Raw genomic sequence first — 18,898 nt, 5'->3', positions numbered from 1 at the left:
AGAAAGATTCACGGAAACTATATCTCCATTATGGGGGCATTAGCAATGGTCAGGAATGTCAAAGAGCCGATAATCTGGAAGACTAAAGTTTAAGAGATGTTGCTTTGTATTTTAAATATTTCTATTTTTTTCATATTTTTTACATGCCAAGTCAAGTGTTGTACATTTTTTAAGGATGCAGGATAACTTTAGATTTTCTACACATAAAGTAGCAAATTACTTTTTCTATGATAATTATTTGAAACCCATTAAGATTTTTTAAAATGCCAACAAATGCAACAAAATTAGTTTAATGAGTTAATTTCCTTTACTATTTTCTTTTGTTGATGCCTATGCTAATTTCCTAAAAAATTTAATAGTGCTTATAAACTAGAACATTTGACATATAACTCAACTATAAAATTGTTAGCACTTTCTGTTTATTTTTATTCACCCATTCGTTTATTCATTTATCATTTATTTACTGCCTTTCCAAAAAGCATTTAAGGCAACTTTCTATGATGTTATCAATGGCTTATGGGCTTCTTTAGATGTGTTCTATTGAAATTGAGCTTTAGCTATTGTCTTGAGATTTTATGTTACCAGAGAGTAATACATTGTAAAAAAAAAAAAAAAAGTCAAACTGCAATCTTATTACCTAGACTAATGATAGATTAAATATTTCCATTGAGAGGAGAAAAGATTAGGAATTATGAGAATCTACTGTGTACCTAGTGTCAGAAAATACTTTAAAAATGATTTTTTTTTCTCGTAATGCACAAAAACTCACAAAGGACATATTGAACTCCATAGATAAGGAAACCAAGGCTCATGTGTCACACCGAGGATCTCACCTGTGTTTACAGGTTATATCCCCTACACCTTGCATAATAGTAGATAGAATTTAAATCTGACTCTGCTTGCTACCTAAATCCATACCTTTTCTACTATATTATGCTGCCTTCTCAAATGTTTGTAAAACCTGAATTTTCATAGAACCTGACTCATAATAGTTGATAAAACTCCTTCATATTCATTGTTATCTCACATCATCTTCAAAACAATCCAGACACGTAAACATTATGGGATGGAAAAAAGAGTACACAAGTAGACTATCTTAACTAATCCAACCACATATGACCCTAATAACATGTTAGAGAGCAGATAAACTGCCAAGTGAGCTGAGCTTAACGAACCCTAGTAATTGCCTTGTGCTGTGTAAGATGTACTTGATTTTCCTGAGCATTCAGCATTGCTAAGAAATATGCTTGGTAACAGTGAAAGCCTAAACATTATCAGCCAAAAAAGAAAAGTCACACATTAGTGATCAGGCTATTGAAACCCAGAGACAAACAGAACTGGGGAAGAAGTCATCCCCCTTTCCTGAACTCCCTATCTTCAGGGTGGTTAGCTGCCAATATAAATAGTGTGGGCTCTTCTACAGTAGAGAAATTGTTAATTTTCCCTTCTTGTTCTTTTTTTCTTTAACTTCTGTTGTCATAATATTATACCATAAAATCTAGTGGTTATTGGCTTATAAAATCAGACACTAATATAAATTAATTATAAATTCAGGGAAATGTATGTATTAAATAATTGTTTTGCAGAACTTTTCCTGGAAGAGAATGACCTTACTACCTGTTTTATTGGTTGAGGAACTAGTTGATATTCATCTCACCAGCTTTTGAGTTAGAAAAATTTACATAACGATGTTTGCACTTAAAGTATTTTTAAATGTCTAATGTCCTTTCTTACTGGATCTATGCAAATGTCTCGGGATCAGACAGTGCCAACATTTGGTATGCATTTATTCACCCCAGTGCCAAGGGCTACTACTTAATGCCATTGTTTTCCCTGCTGAAACCAAACCAATGTCTATGCTGCACCTTGAGATAACTTGTGCCCATAACTTCTATCAGTTTTGTTCCATTTATTATTGGCTATCCATCCCTCAAGAAAGATTTGCTCACCTTACCAATTATGAAAAAAGCCTTCAGCCTGTAAATCCACATAAATTCTCATAGACAGTGGCTAAAAATATCAGTACCAAAACAGTGTCAGTACCTATACAATGCTTCGTTCCCATTAAAATGAAAAGCTGGTTTAAAAATCACTTAGGCATTACATTACTACCTTCAGACTGAACCCATGAAATCACAACCTTTTGTATCCTAGCTTAGCATATGTTTGCTTTAGTTATACTAATTTTTTCCCAAAGGCATGCTGAAAACAATAATATAGCAATAATTCCCCTGGAAATACTTTAAGGCAAATTACTTTCTAGTGGTTTTTGTTGGTGATGTAGTGGAGGTTTTTTGTTTGTTTATTATTTGTTTGTTTGAGACAGGGTCTTGCTATGTGCCCAGGCTGCTCCAGCCTCACAAGTGCTGAGATTACAGGCATTTACCACCATGCCCTGTTGAGACAAATTTGTAAATACATTTTAGGAATTTATAGTAATACTCTTTATGAACTTTGTGCCAGTTACTAGACAAACTATATCTTTGCACTCAGAGGGGATATGTTTCAAGACCTTTGCAAAATGCCAGATTCTAATACCCCTGGCATATAATTTCTCCAGCAAAATGGCAACTAGTATAATTTCACAACTGCACACCCCCAATTAGCAGACAAGAGCAGAACTGCTAGCTCAGCTAAGTTCATTTGCTCACTTATGTAAATAATATTTATGTATATTCTCTCACACATACACATACAGATGGAAAAACACGCATGCATACATGTGCTTGTGTGAACATGTACACACATGTACAGAAACACACATATTATGCAAACTCATGTCTCAGCAAAATTAAAATTACTTCTCTTAATAGATGCATGATTATTCGTAGCAGTCAAAATCATAAATGTTAAATCTACAAATGTCCACACTAGCCTGTAAGGTTAGTATTTGTTCAGAAGACTTCTACTCAGCAGTACAACACTTCTTATTGGGTATAAAATGTTTGCTTTTTCACGAAATCACATTGGCCATTTTCTTTCTATTATTTTGAAATATTAAAGACCAACAGAATTTAGCAGCTAAGGTCATAGTGCACTGTGATGATCTGCTCTGTATTTTGTCTTTAATTGGTTATATATGATGAGGAGAATAAGATTCATTCTTTCTCTTGAAATTATCTAAAGATTATATCAAGAACGTGACAAGAGAAATAATTGAATGAATAACCAGGTTTTGTTATTTTTTTCTGGAATAATGAATTTCAACAATGATCGTCTCATTTTTTTTTCACATTTTTCAATTTTTCCTTTAATCTTTTAGAATTTTAACAGCTCCACAGCCAGATTTATATAAAACAAGTGTACTCATTTGAGAAAGAGTGTGAATGTACTACGTAATTCTTTTTTCAGTTGCCACCACCACCACTACCACCAGACATCGATAAATTATTTTTGTGGTCTTTATATTTCTGAAGGCTTAAATCACTACTAAGGTGTATTGTTTAAGAAAAACAAAATGACAGGTTTTTTTCTTGAAATTAATAAAGGAAATTGCTGTCAGGAAATTCCTTCAATTTCTCTGATTAGTGTATGTCTGCGTGTTTATGTTACCTTTGTTCACTGTAATACAGGAGAAATAGTGTGACTGTTAACTCTAATTTCAAAAAGACATTAATTTATAAATTAATGAAGAGCCTAGACCATTATGATATTAAGGTTTTGATAAAAAAAAAAAAAACTTAACATCTTTCCTATGCCAGAAAGACAATACCTAGAAGTTATGTCTGGGCAGGTACCAAGAGTGGTAGAAGAAATAGCAGTGAAGATGAGGATGATATGGAGCAGAGATAAAAGGAAAACCTGTTAAATTCTGGCCACTTCTCAAAAATCTTTGTTGCACAGACCTAGCCAGATGAAAGCCAAAAAAGGCAAGGGAACTAAATAAAAATAAAACATTATCCATTAGTGCTTAAGCCTTGTAATTAGATTTCAGCTACTTAATTTTAATATTTTGATTTGCCATATTTTAATATCTAGAAAAAAATGTGAACGGGATGAAGATCCAGAACAGGTAAAGACTAGAAAATCCATGCTTGAAAACAGACAAACTTAAATAGCTATTTGGTTACTTTCAAACAGCGTGTTCTTCAAATGTGTTCTCTACATTTCATTTTTCAAATACAAATTCATTCTTAACTAACTCAGGAACTTAAATTCAGGAACTTTCTTCCTCTTTTTCACACTTTCTGATGAACTAGTGAAAAAAAGAATTCACATGGCCAAAGTAAAAGAATAAAATTGAGTTGTCTCCTTACTTTCCATTGTATCCATTAGATCCAAGGAAGACTTGATAGAATCTCATCATAAACCCTATTTTAAAAGTGTTCCAAGCAACACTTTTTTTAAAAAAGTGATGTGATCAGAACACAGATTGGGTGGTTACATAATTCCTTTTTAAAAGAGAACAAACTAGGACCATGCAGTATAACCAAATGAAACCTGGCAAGCAGCCCATCTTTGACACTTTATGAAGACAGTGGCCCAGGGATCCCTTTCTAAAGTTGGAGGAAAATGCCTCACACAAAGTTCAACTGTGCAGATGCTCTCTAACTAGGCTTTATCGGTAGGGATCCTTCAGAATATGGGCATGAAATGGTATAGGAGAATATCTCCATCACATAAAATTTCCCCAAGAAACCAAGTATTATTTGTATGTCTTAAAGATCAGGGAAGGAAAAAGCTTTTGTAAAAATAGGTACACACACACACCCACTCTATATACCACCATGTATCTCCTCACTAGAGGCTATCTTTTTGATGGTGTGTGATTGCTGGCTCTTACTCCAGTTAGAGTAGTTAGTTAGAATAGGAAGTCTTCCCCAAATATTTAATATTAGTAATAATGAAGACATGGATATTATAATTTGTTAAAAATAATAAATAGGAAATCAGTTGAAAATTCAAAAACTTATCAAGTTTAAATTTTAATGCATAATTGACCTATAAAATAAATTAATTTGGTAATTAAAAACAATAGTGACTTATTTAAACTGTGATTCTAATAGCATAATATCTTTTAGTATGCTTTAATCTTTCCCTCAAAACTATCTGTCCATAAATCTTGCACTATGCTAATGTTAATACTATTTTGGATTAGTGAAAGGTATATTCCCCCAGAATTGTTATTATAGTCTTATAAAATTTATTTTAGGTTATGGTGTAGAATATTGGAAGTTCCATTCTATGGACTATATGGTTTCAATTTATATTCTAAATGGTAAGATCATACTAAAAAAAACATTAAGTGAGCTTAAAATGTTGTGGTTTTTTACAACTGATTGATTTTTACTTTGGTTATTTTTATTCAGGTACTGTAAATAATCTAAACTTTTCTTTAAAATTCAGTAAATAACTCCAATATGGTTATTTTAATTGTATTTCTGACTGCTTCCAAGAAGCTATTAATTTAGAATTCTTACTCAGTAAATAGTGTATAATAATATTACCAATTAGGATATGTGTTTTTCTACAATCAAACAAAATTAATTTTACCATAATTATTAGGGACTCTTTTCAGAAAACTATGGTAAACTTCTATTCCATCACTAAAGAATGCCATACCATTTTCGCAATAGACCCCGTCCCAGCAAAGCAACATTTTAGACAATGGACAAGAAGATGTATCTCCTAGTGGCCAATGGAATCCTTATCCACTTGGGAGGCGGGATGTACCTCCGGACACCATTACTAAAAAGGTAATCAATTTCAAATTGGTGACACATGCCATGAACCTTGTACATCCATTGTGATATGTAATCCATATCTTGTGTCTTAACATCATTTCTACCTTTGTGATAAATTTAAGCTAAAGACTACCCCACTATAAAGAGAGTGGTTAACTGTAAGTACACTAAAAAGAATGGAAAATGAACACTGCCAAGTATTCAGAATTAGTAATGAATGCTTATAAACATCCTGTCACCTCTTGCAGACACTACCACTCTTAAGAGTATCTTAAGATACCCTTTGAAGTACAAGTGCAGAAAGGTATGTAATATATACTTCTTTCACTCTTGGCTTCAACAGTATGTGTATCACTTTTCATAAAATGGTATTTGACCTTAAAAAGATTGGTTCACCATTTCTAAAATTGTGACAGTTCATTCAACAAACATGAACTGAGTAACAGTATGTAGCTTACTATGTGATGAGCACTCCCTACATGCTAGAGAAACCAAAAATGCATAAAATATACTTCCTTACCTTGATCACCTTTTGATCTAATGAAGCATGTAGAGTGGATCAGTAGGTAGTACTATTACTACATGATAGGTCACCATCGTAGAAGTAAAAAAAGCTATAACTGAGAGAAGATATTTGCAACAGATGTGTAGGACAAAGGATTTGTACACCATAATGTAACTCATTAGGAAAGACACTGACACAATTTTTAAATTTGTAAAATACAAGGGGAACAAAGGGGCTAAGTAAGTCAATAAGCATGAACAAAACTGAAGCCAGGTGTTGGTGTGACTCATGCCTATAATCCTAGCTACTTGGGAGGCAGAATCAGGAAAATTGCAGTTCGAATCCAGCCTGGGCAAATAGTTCATAAGACTCTATCTTGGAAAAAAAAACCATCACAAAAAAGGGCTGGTGGAGTGGCTCAAGGTGTAAGCCCTAAGTTCAAACCCCATTCTGAAAAAAAAAAAAAAACACTGAGACCTTTTATCAATCAGGGAAATGGAAAAAGAAATGCCATTTTACATTTACTAGACTGGCAAAAGTTAAAAGTCTGAAAAACACAAGTTGCTTGAAAGCATAAGAACAAGGAAAACTCTTAAACTTCCGATGGGAATATGAAGCACAGCTATTTTTGTAACAAGGTCCCTTGTACAGCCGAACATGCGTACACCCTGCATTCCAGCAAATCTCCAAAGACATTAAGCTAGAAAATCTCTTGCACATGTCATTCAAGGTACTTGTGATGTCTGGAATGCCAGAAAACTGGGCAAACTGAAACATCTGTAAGCAGAAGATTAAGCTAATTCTGTTATTCACACAAAGGAATGTTCACAAAAATAAATTAGTAAATTATGATTACCATAATATGTGTAAACTTTTAAAACATAATTCACATGGGAAAAAATTTCAGGAGATGGCACACATCAGGAAGACCATGTTTATAAATCTCAGAAGGATAAAACTAAAATATACTGTTTAGACCTAAGTACATGTGTAAGAAAACTATTTTTATAAGGGCATGGTAAACATATTTTTAGAATTATGCTTACCTCTAAAGGGAAGGTATGAGGCAAGGTCAGAGAAGAGGGTGGTACTGCTGTTGACTCTGATCTCTTTTTTTTCTTTTTTTGCAATACTGGGGCATGAACCTGAGTGGCTACACCTTGAGCCATTCCAACAGCCCTTTTTTGTGAAGGGTTTTTTCCAGAGAGGGTTTCTCAGAACTATTTGCCCTGGTTGGCTTTGAACTGCGATCCTCCTGATCTTCTGCTTCCTGAATAGCTAGGATTATAAGCCTGAGCCACCAGTGCCCAGCATTCTGATCTAATTCTTAAACCTGATTGTAGTTCCTATAGTCTAGCTTTTAAGCTCAGCATGTTCATTTTATTATAATTGTACTTTATTGTTTACAGACACAACACATAATTATATATATTCTTTACAATGTAATTTTTCTGTTGCAGGCTTCAGTGATTTTTAAAGATATATTAAATATCAAATGTATTTCATCCAAAATAATTGGTAATGCCATTGACATGCAGACACTGTGCTTGTTATTAATTTTCCTTTTGGGCAATATCCAGCACCACAGGAAAACATAATATAATGTGATGAGTGCCATGAAGATGGGACACAGACTGTGACAGTGCCTGGAAGGACACATTTAGCAAGGAAACTAAAGGAAATTGAGGACAGAGAGTGGTGTCAAGTAAGACTGGAAAATAAACAAAAGTCAGAGCATGCTGGGTTTTATCCTACAGGAAATGAGAAGGAGAACATTGATGTGTTTCAAGTAGGGAAAAGACATGATCTAACTTTCAGTTAAGGAGCACTCTGACAGCTTTTCAGAGAGGAACTCGAGAAGAAAGAATGCAGGTAATGGAACCAGTTATGAAGCTTCTTTAATTATCCAAGGGAGAACAAGTGGAAACATAGGTGGTGGAGAGAAATGCATAAATCTAACGTAACCTTAAAAGGTAGAGCCAAAAGCATCTTATTATTGACTAGACATAGGGCATAGAGATACACGACAGTTTCATGGTTAATAACCAGTTTTCTAATTTGGTCAAGTTAGCAATGACATTACATTCACTAAGATGGGAGTTAGAAGAAGAGGTAGAATTGGAGGAAGGAAGGGAGCTTAGATTTTAATATGTTGGTTTGAAGTATCTTTAGGACATCCAAGGGGAAATGTAAAGTGAATGTTTTATTATATTTATTTGAATGTCAGTAGAGAAATCTTAGCTGAAAATACACATTTAACAATCATAAGAACTTATGTTATAATTCAGCCATGAGTGAGACAGGTGAATGACACAAAATCCCATTAAACACTAACATTTAAGAGATGTACTTGGAAGAAGAGACAGAGAAGGAATAATCAAAGATTTTATCAGTATGGAGAATTCTACTGCAAGCTGTAGAATTTCAAGAGAAACAGTCTTGAATAGTAATAAAATATTTAACTAACAAACAGAGTAGTCAAAATCTAGGACAAGTCTCAGATTTAGTCCTTTGTTCTGTATTATTAAAGACTTGGATGTTTTACCTTTCCACTCTGTCACCATGTTCTTGGCTTTATCCTAAAACTGGTTTCTCTTTTAATTACAAGATGGTTTCCAATGACAATTGGTGAAACACACATCCTCTCTCAAGCCCAGTAGGAGAGACAAGCTTCTAGTTGCAATCTGTTATGAACAAAACCTTTCTCCTTCGAACCTTTCATTGATCCCAAACAGCTAAGAATTTTCCATGCCAGAAAAAGGAATGTAGCTGTCTGTTTGGCTTCAACTAATCAGTTGGAGTAGAATAGATGGGGGTCTCAGCTGTAATGACCACTAAAAATACACAGAAGGGAAAACAAAGAAAAGTGACACCTTGGAAACAAATGCAGAAAAAATATTTTAAGGAGAGCGTGGTCAATAATGTCAAATGATGCCCCCCTCCCTCCAAAATAAGCAAAATCTATGATGAAAGACTCCCTGGGTTTGGAAACCTCAAAAACTCAGTAAGGGATTTAATTCATTACAGTGGGATCTAGAGGGGAATGTAAAGAAAACAGCAGGGATATTAAAGATGGCATACATCTGAACACATTTAAAGGCTGAAGAAAAGAAGCAATCAGTGAAAGGGCAGTTGAGAATATTGGCCAGGAAAGGAGGGAACATGGTTCATTATGAGAAAGGAAGGGAGACCATACGTGTTGGAAGGGTATGGAGGGAATGTGTGGCACAACCAAAGGAAGGAACCATATTCGTGTGTTTACAAAGGGTTACTATCATTTTTTCTTATAAGGAAAGTTCTTATTTATTTATTACTCTAAATGTAACTGAGAGGTATTAATATTATCTGTTCATGCACCCATTTTATTAAAGTCTATTTTCAAAGTCTATATTAATATGTTGAATCATACCATCATACAAATCATGATAATCATTTTCTTCACTCACTACTTTCTTTAGGAGCCATATGTAAACCTGTGAATGGTTAAACATCTGTAAACTGATTAGCCTTATTAAAGGCTAAAATATTTAACCTATCTGACAACTTTATTTAGCATTATACTTCTTATCAAATGTAAAAGAATATGTCTTTAAAATTTGTGTCATGTCTTTAATGCATAAAGCCATCTGTGTATTCCTACTTTCATGATGAGTGCTACTGATTACCCCATAGGATTGCAATTTTGCGTGAAATCTGAGGTATTAGAACCTATATGTAGATATGTCTGTTACCTCACAGAATAGATACAATGAAGAATGCATCATACATTCAAATTTAGTTTTTATTATGTACTAGTTGAGTATGTCAAGTTATTATTCAGTGGGAATCAACCTAAGGAAATGAAGATGGTAAAAGGAGTATTAGCCTGAGCTGCAGTAGTTAACTGAAATAAGTGTGATATTGTTCTTATTTATTGGGTTTCCATTTTACTCTACAATAGATGCTTTTAAAAATTAATGTTACTTTTGCAGTTAACATGAAGTGGGTAGTCATTATGACAGACTTGAGAATAGAGAGCTAGAAATTGAACTACAAATGGAATGGGGTATCAAAGGAAAAAAAAATGGAGAAAATTTGTAGACAATGCCCATTTCAGTCTACTGCTCAAAACCTTTTCAGAAAATATTTTTAAAATCTTATCTTGATGCCTAGGCCATCAGAAAGTACTGAGATAGTACAGAGATTTGGTAGGAAATCAGTTTTATGGAAAGGCTCTAACTGAACTTAAGTCTCTGTGCTGTGGCAATCCTAAGTCTTTGATGACTAATATTGGTAACACCTGTGGCCTTTCCTAGCCATACTCCAGACACTGTAGAGGAGTACATGAAGGTGCTCTCCAAGCTGGAGACTCAAAGATTTCTACACATAAAATAATTAGACAAAAACACTCCTTTCCCCAAAAGAATTTTGCTCCCAAATCCACTCTTACTGCCCAGTATACTTTAGACTGGCCTAGTGATGACAAAATGTTAAGACTTTAAATCCTGTCTGGTTTTTTAATCGTGTTAATTGGAGGTGGTAGTTTTAAAGTTCCTTCTTGCTATGTTAGTCCCCTATATCTCTTCTTCTGATCTCCATTAATTCAAAACTTCTAATACTGCTAAAATATGTCACTTCTATGTGTACCCCCCTCGCCAAATTCCAGGCAGTACTGAAAGAATTGCTATTAAAAACTTTAGTGATGACTGAAAGCAACCACAGTTTTAAGAGGAGTATTTGTATTCTAGAGTCCTAATACATCATTCTCTACTCCTTCTGTCTGTTGGGTTATGCTGTAGTCACTATGGTAAGAAGATTTAGATGCATTAAATGTTCACTTTGTGTCAAGGATTTTGTTAAGTGCTTTAATATATTTCCTCACCTAATCCTCACAATGATCCTATGAGGTAAACACTACCATTTTATACATTCCATGAAATAAGTGACCTAAATTCTATGACTAAGCACTTTAGATTATGCTGCTATATATAACAGAAAATAATATGATGGTCATAGTGTAAAAGATAACTGCAAAAATATTTTTATTGTAAATTCAGACATTACAACTCTGATTTGTCCAAATTCCCAAATTTGAAATTTGAAATATTTCTCAAATAGGAAAGACAAGGCTATTTTTGCCTAATTCTAAAATGACAGACTCTTTTAGAAGTGTCTTAACTAGCATCTTAAATAGGTTGAATATCCCTGAACAGATTTAAAATTGAAGGATAATACCTGTAAGGATATGTTTAAAATGTTGAGGTAGAAATACATAGCAGTGAAAAGGCTAAAGTAACATATTAAAATGAAACTTCAAACACTTCCCCTCTGGAATAGGTAACCAAGGAACTATAAAATCCTACCGATATAGAATCTGAAAAGTCCTTAATAGGTAAAGGTGAGATATTCAAAGGCCTTTTTTAGTGTTAGTGAGTCTGCCCTCCCTGAGTGTCTGCCCCTTCTGGAATGTTCTAGGTTAAGAGCATAATGACTCGGCAGTTGGAAAAATAAAGATGGAGAGCAAGGGCCAATCTCAAGGTGGACACCGATGAAGAGAAAGGTATTAAAACAAATGTACCCCTTACGCTAAACTTGCCTGTGATTTTCTCACATCTGCACCTTCAGCCCAGCCATTAAGGGCTTGAGAGTTGCCAGTACTGCCATTTTTGAGGCATGCCCAGGTAGTTAAGGAATTTACCATGATAGCTTGTTTTGCTGTCCACAATATAGGCAAACCATCTTTTGTGTTTTAAAATAGCTGGATCAAATATCTACTGGGGTTAATTTTTCCACTAACTAATAAAAGTCATCCACTGTAGAACATTTCAGAGGGTCAGAATAAACTAATGTCATTTTAAAATAATGTCATTTAAAAATAATTATAGTCAAAACTATAATATAAACTGGGCACTGGTGGCTCGTGACTATAATCCCTGCTACTCCGGAAGCAGAGATCAGGAGTATTGCAATTTGAAGCTAACCCAAACAATTCCTGAGACCCTGTCTTGAAGCCAGCCTGGACAAGTAATAGTTCATGAGACTACTCTAAAATACCCAACACCAAAAAAAAAAGAGCTGATGGCATGTTTCAAGTGGCAGAGCACCTGCCTAGCAAGTATGAGGCTCTGAGTTCAAACCCCAGTACCATCAAAAAAAGAAACTGTAATATAAGAAAGTAGCTGGGCATGGCGGAGCATATCTGTAATGCCCTCACTTAGGAATGAGGCAGGAGAATGGCAAGTTTGAAACCATCCTGGACTATATAGCGAGACTATGTCTCAAAAAAAAAGTCACCTTAACCTATACATTTAGGAACTTAAATATTTTTATTATTTTATAAATATCTAAAATGTATAATCATAATCACCATTAAAGAGTAACTTTCTTAAAACATTTTTCCACCAGAAAGAAACATTGCTATCAGTTAGCTATGTATGTGGAACTGTAATAAAAGTACCCATAATTCTTGGCTTTTGTAATCTAAGACTCAGCATAATCCTACAGAGATCCTTTGTATCAAAGAGTGGAAAGGAACTGAGCTCATTTGCATAGAAATAAAGGAAAGACTGTATAGATAAGAAACAAAGAAGAGGATTTAAATATTGGAACAATTGGAACAGCAGAACATAGAGTAGAACTTAAGGCTTTAAGAGGGCAAGTTGTGATGTGGAAAAAGTGGATAAGAAAATCAGTTAGGTAAACTTTAAATATAAGAGATGAGTGAAAAAGAAGTGTTTCCTGTTTCCATCAACATCAAAGTCAAGAATATTATGCTGGTTTCAGTAAAACTGAAATTGAAAAATGATTTTGAAACTTGACTGTCAATGCTATAGCTAAGCTTTTCTTCTGCATAGAAGTAAATATATCAGGTAAAGTAAGTTTTTGCTTAGACTTTATATTTTTTCCCTCATTTAACAGTGAAGAATCCCCGAAGAAACTACTCATAAACAAACAAGAACCCTTTCTGTCACTACAAGTAATGCCAACCTCAATCTTGGACTCCTCTGTCAGCAATTCTTTTCCCCAAGCCTCATTTTCTCCTCTGATTGTTGCAAATATTTCAATAATCAGAATAAGTGTTCCTTCAGATTACTGGGCAGGACAGTTTAAAAAAAAGAAAGAAAAGAAAATGGAACTCCTTAAAACTCAAAAGCAGATTGGAATTCCTTACATTGAGACATTCTGAACTCCAATCATTTTTCTTTTCTTTTCTTTTTTGTGGTAGCATTTTTTTTTCCTTTATTGTTGTGCTGGGTGGGGGTACATTGTAGCATTTACCAAGGTTCTTATAACTGTATCATCCTTGAATTCATTCCCTCCATCTCTCTCCTTTAACCCCCTCCCCCGATTCATGAAATTGTTACAACAGATATCATTATTGCATTTGCATGCATGTGTACACATATTTTGCACTGTATTCACTCTCCTACCCCCCTTCTCCTGCCACTTCCCCCCTCCCACTGGTTCCAACCCTCTCCCCTGGGCAGGACCTATTCTGCCCTTCTATTCCCTGATTTTGCAGAACAGAAAGGGAAAAGATAAAAAGAAAAACATGACATTTTTGTTTGTTCAAGATAAAGGTAGCTATACAGGGAGTTTCCTTGTGGTATTTCCATGCAATCATTTTTCTAATTAGAAAGAGACCTTTTGAGTGTGTTGGTAGGTTGAGATTCTCCTTGTTTCCCTCCATCCTCTTCTCCTCACCCACTCATGCGGGTGTCACTGAGAATGTTGTACTGAACAATATGAAGACTATTGGTATCCATGGTAATAACATATTCTATTATGTGACAGCTGAGGAAAAGTAGCTTCAAGAAGAAATTGCAGCCAAATGTCTTTTACTGTTGGTGAGTCCTGCCCAAAACAAGAAATGACTCAGTGAAAGGATAGAGTGATGAAATCATACAATTACAGACTTTTTAATAAAAAATATTAGCTCAATCAGTAGCCCCTAGGAAGACATTTCTTATACAAACATGTGCAGTTTCTCTTGACCTAAAGCTACTTTTTTCAGGAGACTTAAAAGCAAAATAGTGAGAATGTACCAACTATATTCAAATTAAAAGGAACCTTCACCCCTGGTGAGATTTTGAAAGTGACTCTCTAGACCTACAGTAAGGCAACCCTGCTTGGCTGGAGTTTTGGGTATCCAGAAATAATCTAGAACCAATTATTTCTGTGAATAGTAAGTGCCCACGGCTTAATTTCACCCATTGAAAAGAACTTTTAAGCAGTCTTTCCAATCACTCCAGTTGCCTGGGAGATGTTCACATTCACTCTAACATAAACATTCTTCCAAGTTAGGAGGGGTTAAGAGTAGGAGACGTTAGTAAACACATTTTATCAGAAGTCATTTTTGTGGTTAGGGATCACTTATTGAGAACATTGTTAGGTACCACCAAACACCAGTAGGAAGCTCTTTGAGATTTCTGATACTAACATTTGCTGATATGTTAGTGACATATTAAGACATCAAGTAATTTTCCCTGCCTAACAAATCTATGCCTGCATCCCTACTAAACTTACCTGAGCATGGCCTTGATGGCAGTAATATTATTTATTGTTCTGAAACAGGGTAAATTACATTGAGGTTGAGGTTGTGCAAACCCTAGCATGTAGAACAACCCAAAGAAAAATTACAGAAATATCTATGATCCTAAATCAAGTTACATTCCTTTTCTGTAATCAGTAGGAGAACTCTTATTGAGATAAATTAAATGTATTCTTTTAAAATATGTCTTAATTGACTATCATGTTATCTTTTCTCAAAAATCAATATAGCCATGCCTTTTGCTGTACTAGGGAAATAAGAATGAATACCTCAAATTACTGTTCCCGATAAGTAAAAGTTATTAAAATAAGAGAGAGACTTGCTTGTTAAACAAGAATGAATTTCCTCTATTTAATAATCCATCTCAATTATTTATTTTGTTAATCTGAAGAGCTAGGATGATGTATTTCTAATTGACTGATTTTAGTATTACCTCGCTTATAAATATTTTAAAACTTACTCTTTCTGTGATGTACTTAAATATATTCTAAAAAATAATGTGGATAGATTTTGGAAATGTGAATGGAAAAAAAATTCCTTAAAGCAAAGGTGACAGCTGAATAGGATAATGTTTAATTTCACAGTCACCGTTGTACTGTATTTTTCTTCCTTGATGTGACATTATTCTTTAAGTCACAAAGCATATCCCTTTATCTCCTTATACTAGTGCAACTAGGTATTGAAGGACATCTGTCAGAAAATCATGGGATTGTTCTCATCCAGACCAACTCTAAATTATTCCTTTAATAAAAGTGCAAACCCAAAAAATGTCTATCAAATAACTATTGTCAGAAGGAGAAAATAAACTTGTCACAGATTAAAGCAAAAGAAAAGTGACAAATTAAAATACTTATTCCATCAATATGTGGCATAGGTATTCCCTAAAACAACTGACTATTCTTTGTCAGAAAATTGAGGTAATTCTAACACTGATGCTACCTTTGTTTTAAGAAAAATCTTAAGGCAAAAAATGCAAAATTAATCCAATATAATAAAAACATCCATGGTCAAAGATCTAATTTGAAGACCTAAATAACATGACAACTGGCAAGAGATCAAAGCTTACTGCCAAAGGATGTCAAAAATACAAGATTCCATTTCTTGCCACTTTAGCCAAATTACTCCACTACCCATGGGTTCCTAGAAATATTAAGAATGAAAGAAATTACTGGCACTTTTATCAATATTGTTAACATCTTTCATTTCATTGCACTTTATTTGGGGAATGTAATTGTACTTTACTTTGGGTAGTGTCATCCCAAAACATTACAGGACGAAATTGGCAGACTTGTACTCAATTTCATCATTCTGCTATTATGGATGTTTTTTCATTACAGTTAATTATCTCCAATTCCACTGGTATATTTTGACATTTAATCATAGAAAATGTGCTTATAGAGATTGGATAAGGTAGAGATGGCTTCCTCACATATCAACCAGCTGCCACCTTAAGTCCCAGGCATTAAAGGGAAAAGCCCTATTGCCTCACCTTTTCATCTGTCATTAGAGACACTCCAGTATATAACTAGCATCTAACTAAAAAATTTCAAGATCAGCAAATATTTTGCAGTGTGACAGCAGATGAGCTGCAGAGCTCTCTGTATTTGTGCAAGTTTGTCTTCTAACACTCAAATGGTAGAAAATAGATTTTTGCATCAAACTAGCCTAGTTAAATACAAATTTAAAAAGAAGAAAAAACCTCATCTTCATACTCTGGTTGTCCCAGTCGTGAAATGAATATATAATATACATTATATTTTATTTCCCAATAAGTTAGTAGGTCAAAATTACTCATATCATCTCCCATTCCTTCCTGTACTAAGGTGCTTAACATAGACATCTCATGACATCTTCACAACTTTATGGGACAAAGAGTTCAGAGCATGGAATCTAGGAACACAGATCTGAATCCCCAATGTTGTTTGAGCCCATGGCCTGGTCTTCTACATTGTATTGTTGATACATTGTATCAAGCCCACTCCACCCAACCAAAAAATTCAAAAACATTGAAGCATAGCTCTGTTGCAATATTAATAACCCTCAGTAGTAGATACAGATTTGATATGTATTTAGCTAGTAATTTCTGGCACAACTTGGTATTGTATCTTCTCTTTCATATTCAGAAGACAGAAACCCTGGTAGCAGTCATATATTTAAAAAGAATATTTTTAATCCTCTTCATCTTGTTCTTCTTGTTCTTACAGAAGCAAAAATTTGTAAAGATTCTGAAATGCATCTGTTTTCCAAATTTTCAGGTTTTTTATTCTGAAACATTGACAATTCCTCTACTCACCTTTGTGACTCTCAGAACAAACCAAATTGGGAGCACTTAGGCATGACTGAAAGGTACCTAGAGATCCTGTCATCAGATTGAATTTGGTTATTTTGTTTCTCAACAAGTTAGTATATCAAAATTCCTCATTGTGTCATCTCTTATTACTTCCTGTTTGTTTGATGCTGTCTCTATTTTCTACAAAATAACCTGAGACATTTTGAGTCTTATCATCAAAACTACTTGTGAAAGTGACAAAACTACACTGGATATTAAGACAAGTCCCACAAAATACTAATTAGATTAATATGCAAAAACTGAACTATGTACCAGGTTATAATATAAAAAGAAAAAAGCCTCAACTTTTTTTTCTCAGTTAACAACTGCCTTTTTTTTTTCCTTTGAAGGAGAAGTTCAGAGAAACTATCAGCCCTAGCTGTGCTCTGATTGGCCCTTGAACATATTAAACTTTGCTGCTCACTTTGAGGAGTCATTCTGAAAATCAACTATGACCATAATAGTCACAGTGCCTGTCATATTAAGTGTTTAATTAATTGCAGTATTTATTCTTTTAGATAAAATCTGTGGTAACTGTGGACAGGCTAATTTTCTTTTTAAATAAATACATTTACTTTTAACTGATACATACAAAAAAATTGTACAAACTAATGAGGTACTGTGAAGTCTTGATACATGTATACATAATGTGATATTTAAGTTGGTTTAAAATATCTATCTCCTCGAATTTATATGTATACACATGTATATATGTATATATATAATTTCTTCATGCTAAAAACTTTCAAAATCCTTTCTTCTAACTTTTGAAATATGTAACACAAAATTGTATTGATAGTAACTCTACTGTGCAATAGCATACCCAAACTTATTCCTACCTAGCTGTAACTTAATACTCATTGATAACTCTCCCTCCCCACTAGCTTTCATTAAGTTTGCCCTGACAGCAAGTTGTTAGTGAGACCAAGTCATGATTAGCATCCCTTTTTTTTTCTTTTATTCATATGTGCATACAAAGTTTGGGTCATTTCTCCCCCATTGCTCCCACCCCTCCCTTACCCCCCCCACTCCCTCCCTCTCCCTCCTTACCCCCTCACTACCAGGCAGAAACTATTTTGCCCTTATCTCTAATTTTGTTGAAGAGAGAGTGTAAGCAACAATAGGAAGGACCAAGGGATTTTGCTAGCTGAGATAAAGATAGCTATACAGGGAGAAGATTTGCATTGCTTTCCTGTGCATGTGTGTTACCTTCTAAATTAATTCTTCTCAAACTCACCTTTTCTCTAGTTCCTGGTCCCCTTCTCCTATTGGCCTCTGTCACTTTAAAGTATCTGCATCAGTTTCTCTGCATTGAGGGCAACAAATGCTATCTAGTTTTTTGGATGTCTTACCTATCCTCATACCTCCCTAGTGTGCTCTCACTTTATCATGTGATCAAAGTCCAATCCCCTTGTTGTGTTTGCCCTTGATCTAATGTCCACATAAGAGGGAGAACATATGATTTTTGGTCTTTTGGGCCAGGCTAAATTCACTCAGAATGATGTTCTCCAGTTCCATCTATTTACTTGCAAATGATAACATTTCATACTTCTGCATAAAACTCCATTGTGTATAAATACCACATTTTCTTAATCCATTCGTCAGTAGTGGGGCATCTTGGCTGTTTCCATACCTTGGCTATTGTGAATAGTGCTGTAATAAACATGGATGTGCAGGTGCCTCTTGAGTAACCTGTGTCACAGTCTTTTGGGTATATCCCCAAGAGTGGTATTGCTGGATCATATGGTAGATCTATGTTTAGATTTTCAAGAAGCCTCCAGATTTTTTCCAGAGTGGTTGTACTAGTTTGTATTCCTACCAGCAGTGTAAAAGCGTTGCTTTTTTCCTGA

The 18,898-nt window shown here is 34.4% G+C and overlaps 1 protein-coding gene across 7 annotated transcripts in view; it reads left to right on the top strand.

Annotated features, from left to right (window-relative positions):
- The window catches only part of Lrrc7 (leucine rich repeat containing 7), a 509,113-nt gene that overhangs the window by 417,767 nt on the left and 72,448 nt on the right, over positions 1-18,898 (top strand). For 6 of the 7 annotated variants that reach the window (XM_074079777.1, XM_074079774.1, XM_074079771.1 and 3 more), the window contains one exon: positions 5,577-5,696. The exons of the other annotated variant lie outside the window; for it this stretch is intronic. In XM_074079777.1, coding sequence (XP_073935878.1) covers positions 5,577-5,696 — 120 coding nt within the window. The remainder of the gene's footprint in view (positions 1-5,576; positions 5,697-18,898) is intronic. 7 annotated transcript variants of the gene reach the window in all.

This window comes from Castor canadensis, chromosome 7 (genome assembly GCF_047511655.1).
Source record: "Castor canadensis chromosome 7, mCasCan1.hap1v2, whole genome shotgun sequence".
In the NCBI taxonomy this organism is placed as follows: domain Eukaryota; kingdom Metazoa; phylum Chordata; class Mammalia; order Rodentia; family Castoridae; genus Castor; species Castor canadensis.
Note: the sequence above shows the minus strand (reverse complement) of the source record. Positions and strands in the feature narration are given on the sequence as shown.